Here is a 22,223-nt window from a genome sequence, read left to right on the forward strand (position 1 = left end):
TAAAACTGCAGTGAAGTAATCGCCATTTAAGTAGTGCGTCTAAATAATCTGCCTTATAAGTTCGATGTCTTACAATGATTAGAATTCTCTATACTGAGGCAGCTGCCCACGGAGGCAGTAGGCAGCTCACTAAATTTTCAGACAGCTATATATTCCAAACACACTAGAGAGACTCCAAAACCAAATTCCTGGTATGGCAACATACTTGTCCAATAAATCTGATTCTGATAAAAGAATCAAAAGATTGCTGGTTCAAACCCCATCACTGCCAGGTTGTCACTGTTGGGCCCTTGGGCAAAATTAGACATTATGTTTGATACCTCCTGAATATTCGTTTTGTGCATTAAATCCTTAGTTATATTGTGCTTGAGATGTGGCTGGTACAGAGATAAGCAACATGTCTGTCATTAAGCTGTCCTAAACCAGTTGTAAGCAGATAAGAAACAACCGTTAGCACAGAATGAAGTTTTCCAAAGTCCAACACTTAATGTGATATGGGTAGAGCAGTATAAAGGGAGGACCATAGTATCTGTTCCTGGTTCTTCAGCTATTCCACTGCTGTAAGAACCAACAATCGTGCCAATAAATGTTTCTTATCCAGTTAACTGTCATCTTTGTTTTCATTTATCATCTATCATTATGTAAGTAACTTTGGATAAAAGTGTCTGCTAAATGTCGAAAATGTAAATGTAAACGTATTCACAGTCAAAAGTTAATGTAAACACTTATTAGGTCGCGGCTAGGACATGATAAGTACGAGTGGTAGATGCATTAACCAAAGCAGACATGCTCATCAGCAAGACAGCCTCTCGACTTCATCAAAGCTTGGTGTCAGGGACAGTATAAAAAAGCCACCGGGAAGGACATCACAGAGGCAGCTTGAAAGGCTTCATGATGGATGTGGATCAGGAGGGTGAAGTGTGGTCGGCAAGTGCTGCTCGGATAAAAGTGTCTGATGTTGAGAGACCTGAAACACCCAGTGACCCCCGGGTACATTACTGATGAGGCGTCTGAGAGCATCGAGCGATGTACGCTTCAATCAACTGTACTTTTTTACAAGTGAGACAGAGGGGTTGTAATTTTGTTTCCTTGATAAACAAAATGATTTTTAAGGCTCAAAACATGTTTTAAGGCTCATTTTTGTAATATTATTTAATTTAATTATTATACACGTCTTACCACGACTGGGTGCAATGCAGTAACACACCCCGGACAGGACGCCGATCCTCCCTCAGTAATAGCCAATCATGTTTTTATCCGTTGCTGGGGATTCAAATCTCGGGTCCCAGCTGTATGGGCTAGCGTACCACCATATTGACCACTGCACCACCCGAGTGCCACTTGTAATATCATGTTTTGTTAAATAATAATTTAGCCAGCCAAATACCCAATACACAACTCGAATACAATAAACAACTAACAGATAATATAGATAATACATTTATAAGCGTACAGTGTGTGTATGTACAGGTAATACACTACACCGAAGTATTCACTCACCCATACAAATCATTTATACACCATCCACAGGTGTCTAAAACCAAGCACCTAGGCATGCAGACTGCTTCTACAAACATTTGTGAAAGAATGGGTCGCTTTCAGGAGCTCAGTGAATTCCAGCATGGTACCATGATAGGATTGGGAACGACAGCAACTCAGCCACGATGTGGTAGGCCATGTAAAATGACAGAGCGGGGTCAGGCGCATAGCGTGCAGAGGTCGCCAACTTTCTGCAGAGTCAATCGCTACAGACCTCCAAACTTCATGTGGCCTTCAGATTAGCTCAAGAACAGTGTGTAGAGAGCTTCATGGAATGGGTTTCCATGGCCAAGCAGCTGCATCCAAGCTTTACATCAGCAAGCGCAATGCAAAGTGTCGGATGCAGTGGTGTAAAGCATGCCGCCACTGGACTCTAGAGCAGCGGAGATGTGTTCTCTGGAGTGACGAATCACGCTTCTCCGTCTGGCAATCCGATGGACGAGTCTGGGTTTGGCGGTTGCCAGGAGAACGGTACTTGTCTGACTGCATTGTGCCAAGTGTAAAGTTTGGTGGAGGGGGGATTATGGTGTGGGGTTGTTCTTCAGGAGTTGGGCTCGGCCCCTTAGTTCCAGTGAAAGGAACTCTTAATGCTTCAGCATACCAAGAGATTTTGGACAATTTCATGCTTCCAACTTTGTGGGAACAGTTTGGGGATGGGGGCCAACATGACTGCGCACCAGTGTCCATAAAGACATGGATGAGTGAGTTTGGTGTGGAAGAACTTGACTGGCCTGCACAGAGTCCTGACCTCAACCCAATAGAACACCTTTGAGATGAATTAGAGAGGAGACTGTGAGCCAGGCCTTCTCATCCAACATCAGTGTCTGACCTCACAAATGTGATTCTGGAAGAATGGTCAAAAATTCCCATAAACACACTCCTAAACCCTGTGGAAAGCCTTCCCAGAAGAGTTGAAGCTGTTATAGCTGCAAAGGGTGGGTCGACATCATATTAAACCCTATGGATTAAGAATGGGACGTCACTGAAGTTCATATGTGTGTGAAGGCAGACGAGTGAATACTTTTGGCAATATAGTGTACCTAAAAATGTACGTCCTGGATTGAAGTCATTTGTTGAACTGTCCATATTTTTGACTGAATGACTGAAACACAAATGTTTTATAAGATTTAACCTTAAACAAAGATTAATTCATTTATTAATTGTCTGTTTTACAACCACTCCATCCTGGTCAGGGTCACAGTGGGTGCAATTCACTGAACAAAGGGTAGGAAACACCCCAAACAGGTCGCCACTCCATCACAGGGTAAACACACAGTTTAGTATTTCCAATTAAATAGTATCTCACCCCCCCCCTCCCCGTTCTCGGTCTATACCCCTTGACTGGGATTTGCTCCTGTTCATCGTGTACACCTAAGCTCTATTGTTCTCCCTGTAATTACTGTGTATATGTACCTCTGTTTGTCCTTTGTTCTGGAATAATGATTCGTGTACGTTTTATGTTCCTGTCTTGTTCTCCTGTCAGCATTTCATGTTCCTTCTTTATGTACTTTACCCACTTCCTTTATATATTCCCCTCTGCATTATTCTCTACCCATGCCTGTTGTAATTATGGATTAAGCTTAAAAAAACAATGGCTGATGTTCTGCACTCGTGTCCTGCCTCTTCTGTCCAACCCAGCATTACACAGTTTTGTAGAAAGTTCTATAATGTTAATATGAAGTTATACACCGATCAGCCATAACATTAAAACCACCTCCTTGTTTCTACACTCACTGTCCTTTGTAGTTCTACAATTACTGACTGTAGTCTATCTGTTTCTCTGCATGCTTTATTAGCCCCCTTTCATGCTGTTCTTCAATGGTCAGGACTCTCCCAGAACCACCACAGAGCAGGTATCATTTAGGTGGTGGATCATTCTCAGCACTGCAGTGACACTGACATGGTGGTGGTGTGTTAGTGTGTGTTGTGCTGGTATGAGTGGATCAGACGCAGCAGCGCTGATGGAGTCTTTAAACACCTCACTGTCTCTGCTGGACTGAGAATAGTCCACCAACCTAAAATATCCAGCCAACACCATCCAGCCTGTGATCACTGATGAAGGTCTAGAAGATGACCAACTCAAACAGCAGCAATAGATGAGAGATCATCTCTGACTTTACATCTACAAGGTGGACCAACTAGGTAGGAGTGTCTAATAGAGTGGACAGTGAGTGGATATGGTATTTAAAAACTCCAGCAGCGCTGCTGTGTCTGATCCACTCATACCAGCGCAACACACACTAACACACCACCACCATGTCAGTGTCACTGCAGTGCTGAGAATCATCCACCACCTAAATAATACCTGCTCTGTGGTGGTTCTGTGGGGGTCCTGACCATTGAAGAACAGGATGAAAGCAGGCTAAAAAGGTATGTAGAGAAACAGATGGACTACAGTCAGTAATTGTAGAACTACAAAGTGCTTCTATATGGTAAGTGGAGCTGATAAAATGGACAGTGAGTGTAGAAACAAGGAGGTGGTTTTAATGTTATGGCTGACCAGTGTATATAATTAATGTATGTTCTATAATTATATATAATTAATTTTGTGTCACGGCCTCCTAATTCGTTGGTAGTGATTACGATTGACTACAGCTATGCTCATTTAAATATGGCTAGTTTGACTGTACCCATAAAAAAATACATGGAACAGTGGTCTTATGCCAAGGTCAGCCCCCGCATCCCAAACTGTTACTTTATGCCATAAGTAAATAAATCCATATGTTGAATGTAAACAAGAACTAAGTTTTCAAGCATCTGGAACATAAGGTTAAGCTTTGAGGGGGCAATTCTAGAAAGATCTAAAACATCAGCATCAGCTTCCTTCAGCGGTTTCTATTTCCAGTGGCATGTTTGTACAGAAAGCTTTACCATGTACTCAACACGCTATGCTCTTTACATTTCGCTCAACCTGTTATGTTTCTGTTGACGCCCATCCGGGACAGTAAAAGCAGGACTTGAAGTACTGAAGTTAAAACTGTTTTGTTGTTTGTTACATTTTGACGTCGTCTCTGGACTTACCTTTGGGTCCGGTTCGGTGATGTCAGAGCTGCTGGTGCAGTAGGCAGGGCTTGAGCGAGCTAGGGGTGGGCGTGCCATGTAGAATACATCTTTGTTGCCACGGGGATCTCTGTCAAAAGCGCCCATGCCTGGATGAGACAGAGCTCCACTTCCAGACATACCCGACGTGGGAGACGGCAGGCGAGAGATATCTATAGAGCTACGGACAAAACAAAACATGTCAATGACAAGTGAACACACACAACCAACCCACCCTGTATGAACAACAAGCCAATCGTTGTTTGTGTAGCCACCAGCCCCAGTTCTGGACTGCGTTGCTTGGGGGGGTCCGTGAGAAAATCTGGGGGGGGGGGGGCAAAGGGCCCCCATAGGGCCCCCATAGTGCCGGCCCTGCTTGTGTTACTTTAGTTTCGCCCTAAGTTGGATTCAAACCTAGGGTGGAAAAATATGCGCGCAGCGCTCTGACCACTGCGCTACTCAAACAGCGATGTATTAAGCAGGTTGTTATGCTGATATAACCTGCGCACACGCGGCGTTACTAAGACTAAAAGTGAACACTACTTAAAATAATAACCAAACGCTTTCTAATTCCCACGGTAGCAGCAGAAGCTGCTCGCCCTGTTACAGGTTCAGAGATAATTAAAAAAAAATAGCCTTTGCTTGAGTTGCACTTGGGGGGGGGCAATAGGGTGCATTGAGACAATCTGGGTGCATTGAGCCCACCCCAGCCCCCCTCAGCGCCGGCCCTGGTAGCCGCCCTGAGTTTCGAACCGATGAGTTCAAAATATCAGCTCTGGTGTGCTAGTGTGTTTTACCGCTGCTTCCTGTAATTTTAAGGGAGTTTTTCCTGCCACTGTCACCCTTGGCTTGCTCAACAGAGGTTTTTTTTGGTCTGTTGGTCCTGAAAGTTGCTTTGAGATAATTTGTCAAAAAGCGTTTTACAAATAAATTTGACTTGATTTGACACCACAAGTTTGTGGCCAGTTTGGTTTTAGGAGATTGTTATGCCATATTAAGCATAAAATTGGAATATTCAGGTCACTTCACAAATATTTACAGTACATATATGTTTTAAAGTGCTCGTACCTGTTCTGCTCCCTCATCATCAGGCTCTGGAAGTCGTTGGTGGACGGGCGGCTGAAGGGTGGCCGTGTAAGGTGGCGTTCGGGTGGCTGGTGACTCGCCTGCCGGTGAAGCTGGGGGTTGCGCAGGGCCACGCTAATGTCATTTAGCAAGCGTGGCAGGGGTCCTAGCTTCAGGATTGCGTCCTAGAAAAGTCATGAAATATTATTATATTATAAAATAATAATAATAATTATTATAATTTTTTACTCTCAGCATGTTTGGAAGCTGGGGTTTGAGTGTAGGATTAGCCATTCTATACATGGCCCTCCTGAAGTCATGGATTCGAACCCCTTAAACTTCAAGTTGATAAAAAATTAACAAACAAGTAATTTGTAAACAGGTTCTTAAGTCAAAACAGCACAAAGAAGAGATACGGTGAATTTAGAAAGTATTCAGATCCATTGAGTTGACTTAGCCATTCCAAATCCCATTCCAAATCCAGATATAATGCGTGATTTGGATCATTAGGTTGTTATGTGTTAACACCCCACTGCATCCAAGGTTCAACCACCTGGTATTTAAGGTGGTTTTAAGGTTGTTCATTTCAAAGTAACCTACTAACTTCTTTCATTTGTCCACCTTTCCACAATGCACCATTTCTGGAACTGGAAGCACCTTCCAGACATTAATACTGCAACCCTACATTCAGACTGGCACAATTTTTTGCCTCTTGCTGATTGAATCACTGATCGCACATCGCCCGGTGTTCCCACCGGAAGTGTCATTGGTTTAGTCGCCACTGACACCAACAAAAAAAATGCCAGAACAGTGTGGCGCACTTTACTAGCTAGTATCTACACAGCGAATAGACGTTGCCAGTGTTCTCATTGCCTCCTGTTGCTGGAAATCACTATCTTTGAAAATGAATGACAGCCAGTTGCTTTGTCATGTCACGTCTCGTATCGTATGCTTATAAAGTTAATGTCCACCTACAGATGCAGTGTTGTGGCTGTTACCTTGCTTAGCTGTGCCATGACCTCCCAGAGCAGGCTGTGCAGGATGGAGAGTTCACGGCCCAGGTCGATGTACCCCTCGAACGCCCCCGCGTTACTACCACAATCCACATTACTGATCTCATACAGGAACTGCTGCATGGAGCCCCATTCCATCTCCAGGAACTCGTTCATAAACATCATGTGATCCTCCTTACCGCTAAACCTACAGAATACACAGAGCAAAGAGGAGTGTGGGAGAGAGAGAAAGAAAAAAGGGACGGAAAAAAGAGAGAAAGAATGGAAAGCAGAAGAGAAGAGAGACAGAAAGGAAGAAAAGATGGACAGGATGACAGGAAGAGACGGAATGACAGAGAAACGGGATAGAAAGATGATGGAGAGAGGGATGAGCGGTTCGATGTTGGACAGAAAAAAGGAGGGATTGAAGAGAAAGAGAGACAGATGATAAGCGCCATGCTGAGACAGACAGAACGGCCACAGAGCAGAAGTTAAACTCTTCACCACACATCCTCACACAAACACGCTTCGATGCTGGACAGCAAAGCTAAATGACAGTGAATCTGGACATGTAATGGACAGCGAGACACAATTATAAGCTCATAATGAAGTACAGTCCCCAAGAAATCACAGGTCCCTCACAGGACAGGCGTGAAAGGTGCTGGAATGGGTCATACCTACAGTGGGGCCAAAAAGTATTTAGTCAGCCACTGATTGTGCAGGTTCTCCTACTTAGAAAGATGAGAGAGGTCTGTAATTTTCATCATAGGTACACTTCAACTATGAGAGACAAAATGAGAAACAAAATCCAGGAAATCACATTGTAGGATTTTTAAAGAATTTATTTGTAAATTATGGTGTAAAACAAAAGTTCAACTCAATACTTTGTAACATAACCTTTGTTGGCAATGACAGAGGTCAAACGTTTCCTGTAAGTCTTCACCAGGTTTGCACACACTGTAGCTGGTATTTTGGCCCATTCCTCCATGCAGATCTCCTCTAGAGCAGTGATGTTTTGGGGCTGTCGCTGGGCAACACGGACTCCACAAATTTTCTATGGGGTTGAGGTCTGGAGACCTCCAGGACCTTGAAATGCTTTTTACGGAGCCACTCCTTCGTTGCCCGAGCGGTGTGTTTGGGATCATTGTCATGCTGGAAGACCCAGCCACGTTCCATCTTAAATGCTCTCACTGATGGAAGGAGGTTTTGGCTTAAAATCTCACGATACATGGCCCCGTTCATTCTTCCCTTAACACGGATCAGTCGTCCTGTCCCCTTTGCAGAAAAACAGCCCCAAAGCATGATGTTTCCACCCCCATGCTTCACAGTAGGTATGGTGTTCTTGGGTTCTTCTTCTTCCTGCAAACACGACGAGTTGAGTTTTTACCAAAAAGTTCCATTTTGGTTTCATTTGACCACATGATATTCTCCCAATCCTCTTCTGGATCATCCATTTGCTCTCTGGCAAACTTCAGACGGGCCTGGACATGTACTGGCTTAAGCAGGGGGACACGCCTGGCACTGCAGGATTTGAGTCTTTCTCGGCGTAGTGTGTATACTGATGGTAGCCTTTGTTACTTTGGTCCCAGCTCTCTGCAGGTCATTCATCAGGTCCCTCCGTGTAGTTCTGGGATTTTTGCTCACCGTTCTCATGATCATTTTGACCCCACGGGATGAGATCTTGACCCCAAGGAAGATTATCAATGGTCTTGTATGTCTTCCATTTTCTTACAATTGCTCCCACAGTTGATTTATTCACACCAACCTGCTTGCCTATTGTAGATTCACTCTTCCCAGCCTGGTGCAGGTCTACAGTTTTCTTCCTGGTGTCCTTCGACAGCTCTTTGGCCATGGTTGAGTTTGGAGTCTGACTGTTTGAGGCTGTGGACAGGTGTCTTTTATACAGATAACGAGGTCAAACAGGTGCCATTAATACAGGTAACAAGTGGAGGACAGAAGAGCTTCTTAAAGAAGAACTTACAGGTCTGTGAGAGCCAGAAATCTTGCTTGTTTGTTATTGACCAAATACTTATTTTCCACCATAATTTACAAAAAAATTCTTTAAAAATCCTACAATGTGATTTCCTGGATTTTTTTTCTCATTTTGTCTCTCATAATTGAAGTGTACCTATGATGATTACAGACCTCTCTCATCTTTCTAAGTAGGAGAACTTGCACAATCAGTGGCTGACTAAATACTTTTTGACCCCACTGTATGTGCCATGGGGTCAGTTTCTAATGTCATGTGTCAGGACTCACTGTGAGGACGTTAATTAGAAGAATGATTCCCGAATGATGAATGGTTTAAATGTCCTGTATTTTTGGACCAGCCTGGTCTGAGATGGATTTTAATGAGCAGGGGTTACGCCAGACCCCGAGTGTAGTCCAGTCCTAAATGGTTGGAGACTGTAATGATTATATCCTTTGCTGCTGAATTGGGTTTGATAGGTTGAAAAGCTGGAATGAAGTCATTATGGTTCAGTTATGGATGGTTATGGATGGAAAGTATGGTTGGACAGGGATGTTGGAATTCAGAGACTATGGTTTGAGCCTGTACAATAAAAGGGTTTGGTAGGGACGCTGGAGTTTGCTTATGTCGAGGACATAGAGTATGATGCTAGAAATTACTGATTATTGGAGAAGCTTGAATGCTAAGCATGTTTTTGGTCCAGTTGTCAGAGCTTAAATGTGTGTTTGTTACGACCCTCTGGGTCATAACGTGTTTTGTGTAGGAAGGTTTTCCCTGTTTTACAGATTTGTGGAAGAGGATAAAGATGCACAAAGCTACCACCAAGGGGAGACGCCTATAAAAAGGAGACGTCTGGGAAGATGAAGGGGGATGTTTTGCTAGTGACGTGTTTCCATTGCGTTTCCGGTTCTCCCCAACATGTTGAATTGAGGCTAACAATAGAGCTTTGTAAGTGATTTAAAGTTTAGTTTATTTTTTTCTTTCCTTTTCTCTCCTATTGCCATGTCCAAATAGATACTTTTGTCCCAAGACATGATCCAAATTGTGATTATTGCAAAGCTGGTTGTATGTATGAGTTGGGGGAACCGGAAGGGCACAGATACCATTTTTTATGTTACAATCTGACCTAGCCCAGGTTGTACCAGTGTTTCTGTGTCTTGGAATTGAAATCATTTCTGAAACTGTTCTTTTTCTCATATTGAATGACAAGTCACGTTTGTGCCAGACATTATTCTGATGTAATCAAAGTTTGGAAAATATGCATGCAGTGGTAGCTCTGTGGTTAGGGTACTGGACTAGCAATCAAAAGATCCCTGGTTCAAGCCCCATCACAGCCAAGTTACTGCTGTTAATCCTCATTAGCCTAAATTGTATTTAATCACAATTGTAAGTTGCTTTGAATAAAACTGTGTAAATGGTGTAAATGTATTTTTTTTTCTATTTATTTATGCATTTTCTCCCTTTTTCTCCTTATTTAGCCAATTCTTCTTCTATTGCTGGGGATCCCGACTGTATTACAAGAGGACATATTTGCCTACTCCATGCCCCTTCTTACGGTGGCCGAGAAGTGCAAAACAAATTAACATTTTAGAAAACAAAATTACAACTAAAACAAAAACAAATTTACAATTAAAACAAAAACAAATTTACAACAGGTAAAACACTTTTACCAATGCCGAAACAAATTTACAAGAGCTGAAACACTTTTACCAATGCCGAAACAAATTTACAAGAGCTGAAACACTTTTACCAATGCCGAAACAAATTTACAAGAGCTGAAACACTTTTACCAATGCCGAAACAAATTTACAAATGGCCGATCTGACGGAAAGCGTAGGTACAATACACAGGAAGTGCTTGTCGCTTACCTGCTGTCAATCAAACTGTTTCTCAGGGGTGAAGTGACCACTAATAGTTTGTTAACACACTATGTAGCAAACTGGACATGCTTTGAAAGACAGCCAGGAAAATGTTGGGTCTTCTAATTTCACTTGTTTCTCAAGTAAGAACAGTGCTGTTAAATAAATATTACCTGTTTTAAAAGATATAAAATTCAAACTGTGTTCATCAGTAGAAAATTTTTTGTACAGGAGGTAAAAATAAATAATGTTCACATTTCGTTCCGGTCGAGGAAAAATATTAAGATTTATTGATTATGATTAGCATGGGTTGGGCCTGGATGGTATGTATGGCTAGGAATGCTTGAATTTAACGAGAGGTATGGTTTGGTGAGTATGGTTGGGGGTCTGGATTAGCAGTTATCATTTAAGCCTAGATTACACCACAGAATATGGACGGACCTTGGTGGTGAGTATGGTTTTGATGTGGGCAGTAAATATGAACTGGGCGTGGACTGGATGTATGTTTTGGATAGGAACAAACAGTACGCTGTGGCCTGGATTGTAAACTTGATTGGGATGAGGACATGGAGGATGGTTTACGCCTATATACGAACTGGACTGAATAAAGAACTCCAATTATTTTTTTTGCTAGTCATAACTTTTAGTTCTATTTAATTTTGTGTATGCATCAAATTTATTCAAATTATTCTCCAAGCCACCTAAGGAGGATGGGGGTGCCTGCTGAGTCTGGTTCCTCTCAAGGTTTCTTCCTGTAATTTTAAGGGAGTTTTTCCTTGCCACTGTCGCCCTCTGCTTGCTCAATGGGGTTTTTGGTCCGTCGGTCCTGGATCCTGTAAAGTTGCTTCAAAACAATGTCCACTGTAAAAAGCGCTATACAAAATAATTTGCCTTGAGTTTTCTAGATGGCAAGTATGCACTAGACCTGGACAGTACTGGACCTTGATGGTTAGCATATTTTGGATGAGAACATTGAGTATGATTTGGATCAGATGAGGTGAATATGGTTTGGATGTGGACAGTTGGTAGGTATGGTTTGGACCTAAAGAGTTAGTATGGTTTGGATGAGAACAGTAAATATGCTTTGACCCTTGATGGTAGACAGTTGGGCCTGGACAGTGAGTATGTTTTAGGCCTGGACAGCGAGTATGAGTTGGGCCTGGACAGTGTGTATGTTTTAGGCCTGGACAGTGAGTATGATGATGAGCATGGGTCCGGCCTGGATGGCAGTGGACTCTAGTGACTGACTTGGAGAAGCTGGCCAGGCTCTGCACCACCTTGGCGATGAGCGTGAGGGTACGGGACGTGCGCTCTGATGGATACTCCTGCGTCAGGTTGAACAGCGATGGAGACATGATGGCGGGGCACAGGAAGCGCAGGAACAGTGAGGAACTGATGAGCCGGTCTGCGATGTCCTCGCGGCCTCTCTCGGCGCAGCGGACGCGCCATGATGCGAAGACTTCCTTCAGCTCTCGTGGAAAAACACTGCAGATGAAGAAACAAAGGAGAATTTCTTGAGTTATTTCTTAAAGCTCCCTTAAAGCAGAGCTCAAAGTTACAACATTCTGATCAGAATTTTTAGTAAGAAATGCTGTTATTTGCATTTATTCAGTTTGCGTCACACAGATGAAACGCTTGATTGGCTTTCTAACGTGTTCGTGTTTTACTTCACAACCAGGAAAGGTTTTTAATTTTAAGCACATTTACAACATAACGGATTATATTCCTAATGGAACAACACACGGTTATAAATTTAATAGCATCTGGAAGAACATAAGCTAAGGTAAGCAGTGGTTATGATTTTTTTTGCTGTGTTTTGGATTTTGGCTGCTGTGCCGTGATTTATTGCCTGCTTTTGTTTTACAATGAAAACAAAATGTATCAGTTTAAGCTTTTAACTGGAACCTTCTTGTTACGGAAATGACATTCATTTGCACAATGACTAGGAAAGTAAAGGCATGAAGTAAAACGGCAGAATACAGTCGTTAATCTGTTGTTGTTTTTTATCTAAACTTACATATTATTTGTTTATTTCTATGCTACATTTCCAATATATGTTTTGTGTATATTATATTGACTCGTGAATTGACTTGGACTCTACCTTAAAGACTCGTGACTTGACTCAGACTCTAGCCTAAAGACTTGTGACATGAATTGGACTCTAGCCTAAAGACTCGTGACTTGACTCAGACTCTAGCCTAAAGACTTGTGACTTGACTCGGACTCTAGCCTAAAGACTTGTGACTTGACTTGGACTCTAGTCTAAAGACTTGTGACTTGACTTGGACTCTAGCCTAAAGAATTGTGACTTGACTCAGACTCTAGCCTAAAGACTCGTGACTTGACTCGGACTCTAGCCTAAAGACTCGTGACTTGACTCGGACTCTAGCCTAAAGACTCGTGACTTGACTCAGACTCTAGCCTAAAGACTCGTGACTTGACTTGGACTCTAGCCTAAAGACTCGTGACTTGACTCGGACTCTAGCGTAAAGACTCGTGACTTGACTCGGACTCTAGCGTAAAGACTCGTGACTTGACTCGGACTCTAGTGTAAAGACTTGTGACTTGACTCAGACTCTAGCCTAAAGACTCGTGACTTGACTTGGACTCTAGCGTAAAGGCTCGTGACTTGACTCGGACTCTAGCCTAAAAACTTGTGACCTGACTCAGACTCTAGCCTAAAGACTTGTGACTTGACTTGGACTCTAGCCTAAAGACTCGTGACTTGACTCGGACTCTAGCCTAAAGACTTGTGACTTGACTCGGACTCTAGCCTAAAGACTCATGACTTGACTCGTACTCTAGCGTAAAGACTTGTGACTTGACTCGAACTAGCGTAAAGACTTGTGATTTGACTCGCACTCTAGTCTAAAGACTCGTGACTTGACTCGTACTCTAGCGTAAAGACTTGTGACTTGACTCGAACTAGCGTAAAGACTTGTGACTTGACTCGGACTCTAGCCTAAAGACTCATGACTTGACTCGTACTCTAGCGTAAAGACTTGTGACTTGACTCGCACTCTAGCGTAAAGACTCGTGACTTGACTCGGACTCTAGCCTAAAGACTTGTGACCTGACTCGGACTCTAGCCTAAAGACTCGTGACTTGACTCAGACTCTAGCCTAAAGACTTGTGACTTGACTCGGGCTCTAGCCTAAAAACTCGTGACTTGACACGAACTCTAGCCTAAAGACTCGTGACTTGACTCAGACTCTAGCGTAAAGACTCGTGACTTGACTCAGACTCTAGCGTAAAGACTTGTGACTTCACTTGGACTCTAGCCTAAAAACTCGTGACTTGACACGGACTCTAGCGTAAAGACTCGTGACTTGACTCGGACTCTAGCCTAAAGACTCGTGACTTGACTCGGACTCTAGCCTAAAGACTCGTGACTTGACTCGGACTCTAGCCGAAAGACTCGTGACTTGACTCGGACTCTAGTGTAAAGACTCGTGACTTGACTCGGACTCTAGTGTAAAGACTCGTGACTTGACTCAGACTCATATTATGTGACTTGTGAACATCTCTGCCTGGAACCACTGGGCGGAAGGCACAATAAACTGGACAGGATGCCAGTCCATCATGGGACTTTAGCAACTAAATAAGTCAAACTTAATATCATATAGAATAAAAATGGTATACACTATACGGCCAAAAGTATGTGAACTATTGCCTCTGACCATGAAACAATAAAGCTGTAACAGCTTCCACCTTTCTGTATTATGATTTTTGATTGTATATGTGAGAATTTGTGCCCATTCACTGAAAAGAGCACTGGATAAAAAGCCTTGTATCACAACTGATGCAAACAATCCCAAACGTTTTTAATAGCTCGTCCAGACCAAATTTATCAAACAGTCTTTAAAGCTTTAAAAAGAGGACACAAGGTACGAGGTGTCAGTGGGGAAAACAGACCAATGGGAGTTAATGATCTTGCAGAGTGCAAGCTCGCAGCACATGCGTAGGTTAGCCTGGTGGTCTGGCAGCATGGAGGGTGGGGTTCGCATGGGGTCCACCTCGCAGTTCTCCTCAGACTCGTACAGCGCACGGATAAACTCACCTGCACACATACACACACATGAATGAGACTTCATCATAATCATTATCAGCGTTATCAATATTCATTTAAGGTGGCATGGTCAACTCCTTTAGCTGTTCAGGAAACTAAGTTCTTTTAAAAATACAACAACAATGTTCTGCCAAAAACATAAACACAGCTGCTAAAGTATTTAGTGGTAAATTAATGTCCATAATGTCAATTTAATTTGGGTGATGCAGCTCTTTATGAGACTCCATTACAGGCAGGTGAGACGATGCGTCTGATGATGGCACTAGTGTCGATAGGAGTGTGTGATAGTGTTAGCCATTCTTCAGCCAGCGTGTTTACTAGCACCAAGAATGACATACATATTCCATAAAAGGGTTCGTAAATTTTTGTTCTGGATGTACACTTAAATCTTGAATTCATGGGCGCTCGGGTGGTGCAGCAATAAAACACACTTGCCCACCTGCTAAAATCTCAGCTCTGCTATCGACCAGCCGGGCGTCTGGCAGACATGATTGGCTAAAAGTGAGAATGGCTGGCTGGTTGATAGTACCTGAGACGGTGAATAATAGAGAGCAGAGCATAGCTCTCCGTACGCAGTATATTGATACCCTGTGTAAACCTGCCTGGTGCAGGTGAAAAGAAGCAGTTAGAAACTGCACACGTGTCTGAGGGGGCACCTGTTAGGTACAGCCCTCCTCTGTATAGGTGGGGGTGGAGGAGAAGGGGAATTGGAGACAACTAGATCGGGAGACAAAAGAGAACAAAGAAAAACTTAAATTCGACTGAATTGACTGTATTTAATATTTTAATGAATTTAATTGAGCTTATAAATTGCTCAGCCTTTATTTACAAACATCAACATTAAAGGCTCACAGGGCAAAAACAGACCCTGGAATGAGGAATGAACCAAAAATGTAAAAGGTACTAAAATAAATCCAAGCCGCTCAGGTGGCGCAGTGGTACAAACACACGCTGGAACCAGAGCTGGGATCTCGAATACATCGTATCGAATCTCAACTCTGCCTTGCTGGCTGAGGCTGAGCGGTCACATGAACAACAACTGACCTGTTGTTCAGATGGGCGGGACTAAGTCGGATAGGGGTCTCTCTCTGTCAGAATGGTGCAGTTACGACCTCTGCTGGCTGATTAGAGGCGCCTACACATAGATGAGAAAAGAGTGCTCTTAGGGTGTGTCTCTCCGTACACAACGCTAGGTGGCACAACACTCGTCAATGTGTGGGTGATAAGATGCATACGGCTTGCTGCCCATGTGTCGGAGGGGGCGTGGGTTAGCTTTGATCTCCTTGGTCAGAGCAGGGATCCGCATAGGCAAAGAGGAAGCATGATGCAATTGGGCAATTGGATGCACTAAAGGGGGGGGGGGAATGCATATTAAAAAAAAAAAAAAATCCAAAAGGTAAAAAAAGAAATGTAAAAAATGTATAAATTAGGTGCTTTTTTAAATTCCTGAAACAGAACCAAATAATACCAAATAATGAACTACATCCAAATAATGTTCCTGAACAGATGTAGAAAATTCATCCGAACCATCACCACCCTGAGCACTTTACCGATGGTGTCTTTAAGGTAGCGGTGCCCAACGAGTTTGAGGTACTCCTCTATGGCTTTGGTGGCCAGTGTGTTCTCCCTGAAGATCAAATGCTCTCGGTCTATAAAACGATCCACTTCACACAGAGCCATGTCTGACAGAAAATCCTGCAGGAGCAAAACACAGATTTCTATCAAATTATACCTCATCAGTCATGTGATTATCAGAATATACCTCACCAGTCATGTGATTATCAGAATATACCTCACCAGTCATGTGATTATCAGAATATACCTCACCAGTCATGTGATTATCAGAATATACCTCACCAGTCATGTGATTATCAGAATATACCTCACCAGTCATGTGATTATCAGAATATACCTCACCAGTCATGTGATTATCAGAATATACCTCACCAGTCATGTGATTATCAGAATATACTTCACCAGTCATGTGATTATCAGAATATACCTCACCAGTCATGTGATTATCAGAATATACCTTACCAGTCATGTGATTATCAGATTATCAGAATATACCTCACCAGTCATGTGATTATCAGAATATACCTCACCAGTCATGTGATTATCAGAATATACCTCACCAGTCATGTGATTATCAGAATATACCTCACCAGTCATGTGATTATCAGAATATACCTCACCAGTCATGTGATTATCAGAATATACTTCACCAGTCATGTGATTATCAGAATATACCTCACCAGTCATGTGATTATCAGATTATCTATCTGTCCTTATGTCCTTCTGTCTGTCTGTCTGTCTGTCTGTCTGTCTGTCTGTCTGTCTGTCTGTCTATCTATCTATCTATCTATCTATCTATCTATCTATCTATCTATCTATCTATCTCTATCTGTCAGTCTGTTTGTCTGTCTGTCTGTCTATCTATCTATCTATCTATCTATCTATCTATCTATCTATCTATCTATCTATCTATCTATCTATCTATCTATCTATCTATTTATCTATCTCTATCTGTCAGTCTGTTTGTCTATCTATCTGTCTATCTTTCTATCATCTAATTTCCAATAATGTTTTAAAGTCTTTTTTGGAAACCCTAACTACACTACATCAGGCCACTTACGACATCTGTTAACCACCCCGAGCTAAGCAGGAAGAGAAATGACGAACCTTGGCCTTGCCGGTGCTTTGTAGGATGTGCACCAGGGCACAGGCCACTTCCTCTTTGCTCTTGACGCTCAGGAGTGGCTCCAGAACAGCACACAAGGTGCGATAATTATTAGTAACATACTCCGCAAACTCTTTATACAGCTCCATGGGCAAGATGCTCATCGTCTGGTAGCGAGACTTGAGCCGCAGAGAGGCGTTAATGACCTTCCCGCTGCCCACGCCACCACCCTTGGCGAGAACACTGGGCTGGATGACGGGGTACCACTGCTCCACAAACTGACGTCCTGTGATGCTTGAAATGGGGATGCTGACCAAGCCGAGGTATGTGCTCTTCTCCTGGTAAAAAAAAATCAGCCTTGATTATTAATAAATAATAATAATAATAATAATAAATATTAATATAATTATTATTAAATTATTTTTTTTATTATTATCATTATTATTTTAATTATTAGTCTCATTTTTACTATTATTATCATTGTTATTACATTATTTTCATTATTATTATCATCATTATTTTTATTATTATAATTATTATTATTTTTATTTTCATTATTATATTTTCATTATTGTTTTTATTATTTCCATTATTGTTATTCTTATTATATTATTATTATTATCATTATTATTTTTTTTATTATTATTATTATTATTTTAATTATTTTTATTATTATTACATTTTCATTATTATTATTATTTCCATAATTATTATTATTTTTACATTATTTTCATTATTATTATTGTAATTATTTTCACATTATTTTCATTACTATTATTATTTTTACAATATTTTCATAATTATTATTATTTTACATTATTTTCATTATTATTATTATTTCATTATTATTATTATTTTTACATTATTTTCATAATTATTATTATTATTATTATTTTTTACATTATTTTCATTATAATTTTTTTTTACATTATTTTCATTATTATTATTAGTAGTATTTTTACATTATTTTCATTATTATTATTATTATTACATTATTTTCATTATTATTATAATTATTATTATTAAAGATTTGTTAAAAAATACCAAATATAACACTAATCATGTACGGCAGTAAAAATACAGTATGTTACAGACATGGCTATGCCTAAATCCATTTAGCATTTAGCCTAGCTTAGCTACAACAGCATCACTAGCATTCGAACCTTGCGCCTCTTCTTGTCGGTCTCCTTGTAGAGGTGCAGTCGAAGGCTTCTGATAGCAGGGAGGTTGTTGAACTCGAAGTGCTCGCCCCAGAACACTGTGTCGGTACGAGGCTTGCTGGTGGTACGTGCAAACAGCATGTCATCCAGACACAGCTCGCAGTAGTAGCGCTTTTTAGGCGGTAGGTCCCGCGCCTCGATGATCCACAGCTTAAGTACATTGTCTACCCGACGACTGTTATCCTGCGGGGAAATGAAATAAACAAAGAAATCACATTATACAAGAATTATGACAGTTAGGAAAAAGACTAAACCTGCATGTGGACTTTAATTCAAAGCTTCAGAGTAAACTCTCAATTATTAGTCGCTGGAACCAAAGAATCTGCACTGATGATTGATGGTTAGATGTACAACAGAAGGTGATTCGCTGTGAATATTGGTATTCAATGTGGTTGCTAAGGTGTTGCTAGGTTGCTGCTATTAAATATCAGGTGCTAGGGTGTTACTAGGTGGCTGCTATTAAATATCAGGTGCTAGGGTGTTACTAGGTGGCTGCTATTAAATATCAGGTGCTAGGGTGTTACTAGGTGGCTGCTATTGAATATCAGGTGCTAGGGTGTTACTAGGTGGCTGCTATTAAATATCAGGTGCTAGGGTGTTACTAGGTTGCTGCTATTAAATATCAGGTGCTAGGGTGTTACTAGGTGGCTGCTATTAAATATCAGGTGCTAGGGTGTTACTAGGTTGCTGCTATTGAATATCAGGTGCTAGGGTGTTACTAGGTGGCTGCTATTAAATATCAGGTGCTAGGGTGTTACTAGGTGGCTGCTATTAAATATCAGGTGCTAGGGTGTTACTAGGTTGCTGCTATTGAATATCAGGTGCTAGGGTGTTACTAGGTTGCTGCTATTAAATATCAGGTGCTAGGGTGTTACTAGGTTGCTGCTATTGAATATCAGGTGCTAGGGTGTTACTAGGTGGCTGCTATTAAATATCAGGTGCTAGGGTGTTACTAGGTGGCTGCTATTAAATATCAGGTGCTAGGGTGTTACTAGGTGGCTGCTATTAAATATCAGGTGCTTCCACACCAAACTCGCTCATCCACGTCTTTATGGACCTTGCTTTGTGCACTGGTGCGCAGTCATGTTGGAACAGGAAGGGGCCATCCCCAAACTGTTCCCACAATGTTGGGAGCATGAAATTGTCCAGAATCTCTTGGTATGCTGAAGCATTAAGAGTTCCTTTCACTGGAACTAAGGGGCCGAGCCCAACTCCTGAAAAACAACCCCACACCATAGTCCTCCCTCCACCAAACTCTACACTCGGCACAATGCAGTCAGACAGGTACCGTTCTCCTGGCAACCGCCAAACCCAGACTCGTCCATCGGATTGACAGACGGAGAAGTGTGATTTGTCACTCCAGAGAACACGTCACCACTGCTCTAGAGTCCAGTGGCGGCATGCTTTACACCACTGCATCCGACACTTTGCATTGCGCTTGGTGATGTAAGGCCTGGATGCAGCTGCTCGGCCATTGAAACCCGTTCCATGAAGCTCTCTACACACTGTTCTTAAGCTAATCTGAAGGTCACATGAAGTTTGGAGGTCTGTAGTGATTGACTCTGCAGAAAGTTGGCGACCTCTGCACGCTATGCGCCTCAGCATCCGCTGACCCCGCTCTGTCATTTTACGTGGCTACCACTTCGTGGCTGAGTTGCTGTCGTTCACAATCGCTTCCACTTTGTTATAATACCACTGACAGTGGAATATTTAGTAGAGAGGAAATTTCACGACTGGACTTGTTGCACAGGTGGCATCTTATCACAGTACCACACTGGAATTCACTGAGCTCCTGAGAGCGACCCATTCTTTCACTAATGTTTGTAGAAGCAGTCTGCATGTCTAGGTGCTTGGTTTTATACACCTGTGGCCATGGAAGTGATTGGAACACCTGAATTCAATGATGGGTGAGTGAATACTTTTGGCAATATAGTGTATATCAGGTGTTAGGGTGTTGCTAGGTGGCTGCTATTGAATATCAGGTGTTAGGGTGTTGCTAGGTGGCTGCTATTGAATATCAGGTGTTAGGGTGTTGCTAGTGATAGCTCAGTGGTTAAGGTACTGGACTAGTAAACAGAAGGTTGCCGGTTCAAGCTCCGCCACCACCAAGTTGCCACTGTTGGGTCCTTGAGCAAGGCCCTTAACCCTCAATTGCTCATTGTGTTCCGCTCATTGTGTAAGTCGCTTTGGATAAAAGCGTCTGCTAAATGCTGAAAATGTAAATGAAAATGTAAATGTAAATGTTGCTAGGTGGCTGCTATTGAATATCAGGTGTTAGGGTGTTGCTAGGTGGCTGCTATTGAATATCAGGTGTTAGGGTGTTGCTAGGTGGCTGCTATTGAATATCAGGTGTTAGGGTCTTGCTAGGTTGCCCGCACCAATATTCAGATATGCTCAAACTGCCCCTCCTCCATATACTAATGTAAAAATGATAAATGAATATATTCCACTCACTAACTTGGTGTAAAGTTAGGATTTGTCAGTGTTCCCATCAGTTGTTAATATGACAGGAAAGTTTTACAACGGCAGGAACCCCCACCCACACCCTCACCCCCAGACCTGTAGACGGGCTTGAATTACAGCATTACAGGTGCAGGCTGAATCATCTGAATCACACTTTAAAATTCAGCATTGGAGTTCATTAATAGTCAACCTGCTGGTGACCCTCGTGGGAAGATTTTCTAGCCCTGCCTCATGGTTGAATTCCACCTATTTTTAAAGTGGCTTAATATTCAGCCTGAACAGATCCTCTCGCATCTGGCTGCAGTCATTATTCAGCCGTAATTATAATCACACCAGCAAAATTGAGACACAGCCCCAATTCTCCTTTCAATAATTGTAGCAAACAGCTGCACGAAATTAATTTGCTTTTATAACAGATGAGTTAATTAGCCAGCCTAGCGTAATCACAGCCCGCTTTGCTATTGCAACAACAACTCATACTCAGTGCTTCAATATAAAAAAGACACGTTAAAAACACTCTAAATTTCGAGTGTATTACAGCCTGTTACATCAGAGATTTTATTTGTTTTGGGCGTTTCAAACCCAGCAGAGGGTTTTAATGTTTTGTTTTGTTACATTTACAGCACCAAAGCAACTTACAATCATGACTGATTATAATTCAAGCAATTAGGGCTCAGATGTCTTGCTCAGGGGCCCAAGAGTGGCAACTTGGTGGTGGTGGTGGGGCTTTAACTGACAACCTTCTAATTTCTAGTCCAGCACCATAACTGGTGGATTCTGTTATTCACTGCCTGAGCTCTTTATTTTAAATAAGGGTGGCACGGTGGCTCTGTGTATAGCACTGTCACCTCACAGTGAGAAGGTCCTGGGTTCAATCCCCAGGTGGAGTTCCTTTCTGTGTGGAGTTTGCATGTTCTCCCCGTGTCTGTGTGGGTTTCCTCGCGGAGCTCCGGTTTCATCCCACAGTACAAATATGTGCAAGTGAGGTGAACTAGCGATACAAAACTGTCCATGAATGTGTTTGATATTAAACTTGCAAACTGATGAATCGTGTGTAACCAGTAACTACCTGTCATGAATGTAACTAAAGTGTAAAACATGATGTTAAAAATCTTAATAAATAGTATATTATATACTATTATTTTATTATACTGGTTCATTTCATCATATGGATTTACTGGTGAGCAATGACAGTGGACAGATGCTGGACAGACTGATGGGTATTTAAGCATTTGTCTGAAACCATTTTCATAAGTCATCCACAGTTTTCAGATAAAGTCAAAAGTATGTTATGGTAGTCTTTTTTTAGTTCAAATCTCAGTTCTGCT

At 41.9% G+C, this 22,223-nt stretch overlaps 1 protein-coding gene across 6 annotated transcripts in view; it reads right to left on the reverse strand.

The window, feature by feature from the left end:
- The window catches only part of syngap1a (synaptic Ras GTPase activating protein 1a), a 291,115-nt gene that overhangs the window by 33,249 nt on the left and 235,643 nt on the right, over positions 1-22,223 (reverse strand). For all 6 annotated transcript variants that reach the window (XM_062986270.1, XM_062986112.1, XM_062986048.1 and 3 more), the window contains 8 exons: positions 18,376-18,615; positions 17,215-17,550; positions 16,083-16,227; positions 14,379-14,523; positions 11,712-11,948; positions 6,642-6,843; positions 5,647-5,828; positions 4,561-4,759 (listed from right to left, as the gene is read on the reverse strand). In XM_062986270.1, coding sequence (XP_062842340.1) covers positions 4,561-4,759; positions 5,647-5,828; positions 6,642-6,843; positions 11,712-11,948; positions 14,379-14,523; positions 16,083-16,227; positions 17,215-17,550; positions 18,376-18,615 — 1,686 coding nt within the window. The remainder of the gene's footprint in view (positions 1-4,560; positions 4,760-5,646; positions 5,829-6,641; positions 6,844-11,711; positions 11,949-14,378; positions 14,524-16,082; positions 16,228-17,214; positions 17,551-18,375; positions 18,616-22,223) is intronic.

The sequence above is a fragment of the Trichomycterus rosablanca genome, chromosome 1, assembly GCF_030014385.1.
Source record: "Trichomycterus rosablanca isolate fTriRos1 chromosome 1, fTriRos1.hap1, whole genome shotgun sequence".
NCBI classification, from domain to species: Eukaryota; Metazoa; Chordata; class Actinopteri; order Siluriformes; family Trichomycteridae; genus Trichomycterus; species Trichomycterus rosablanca.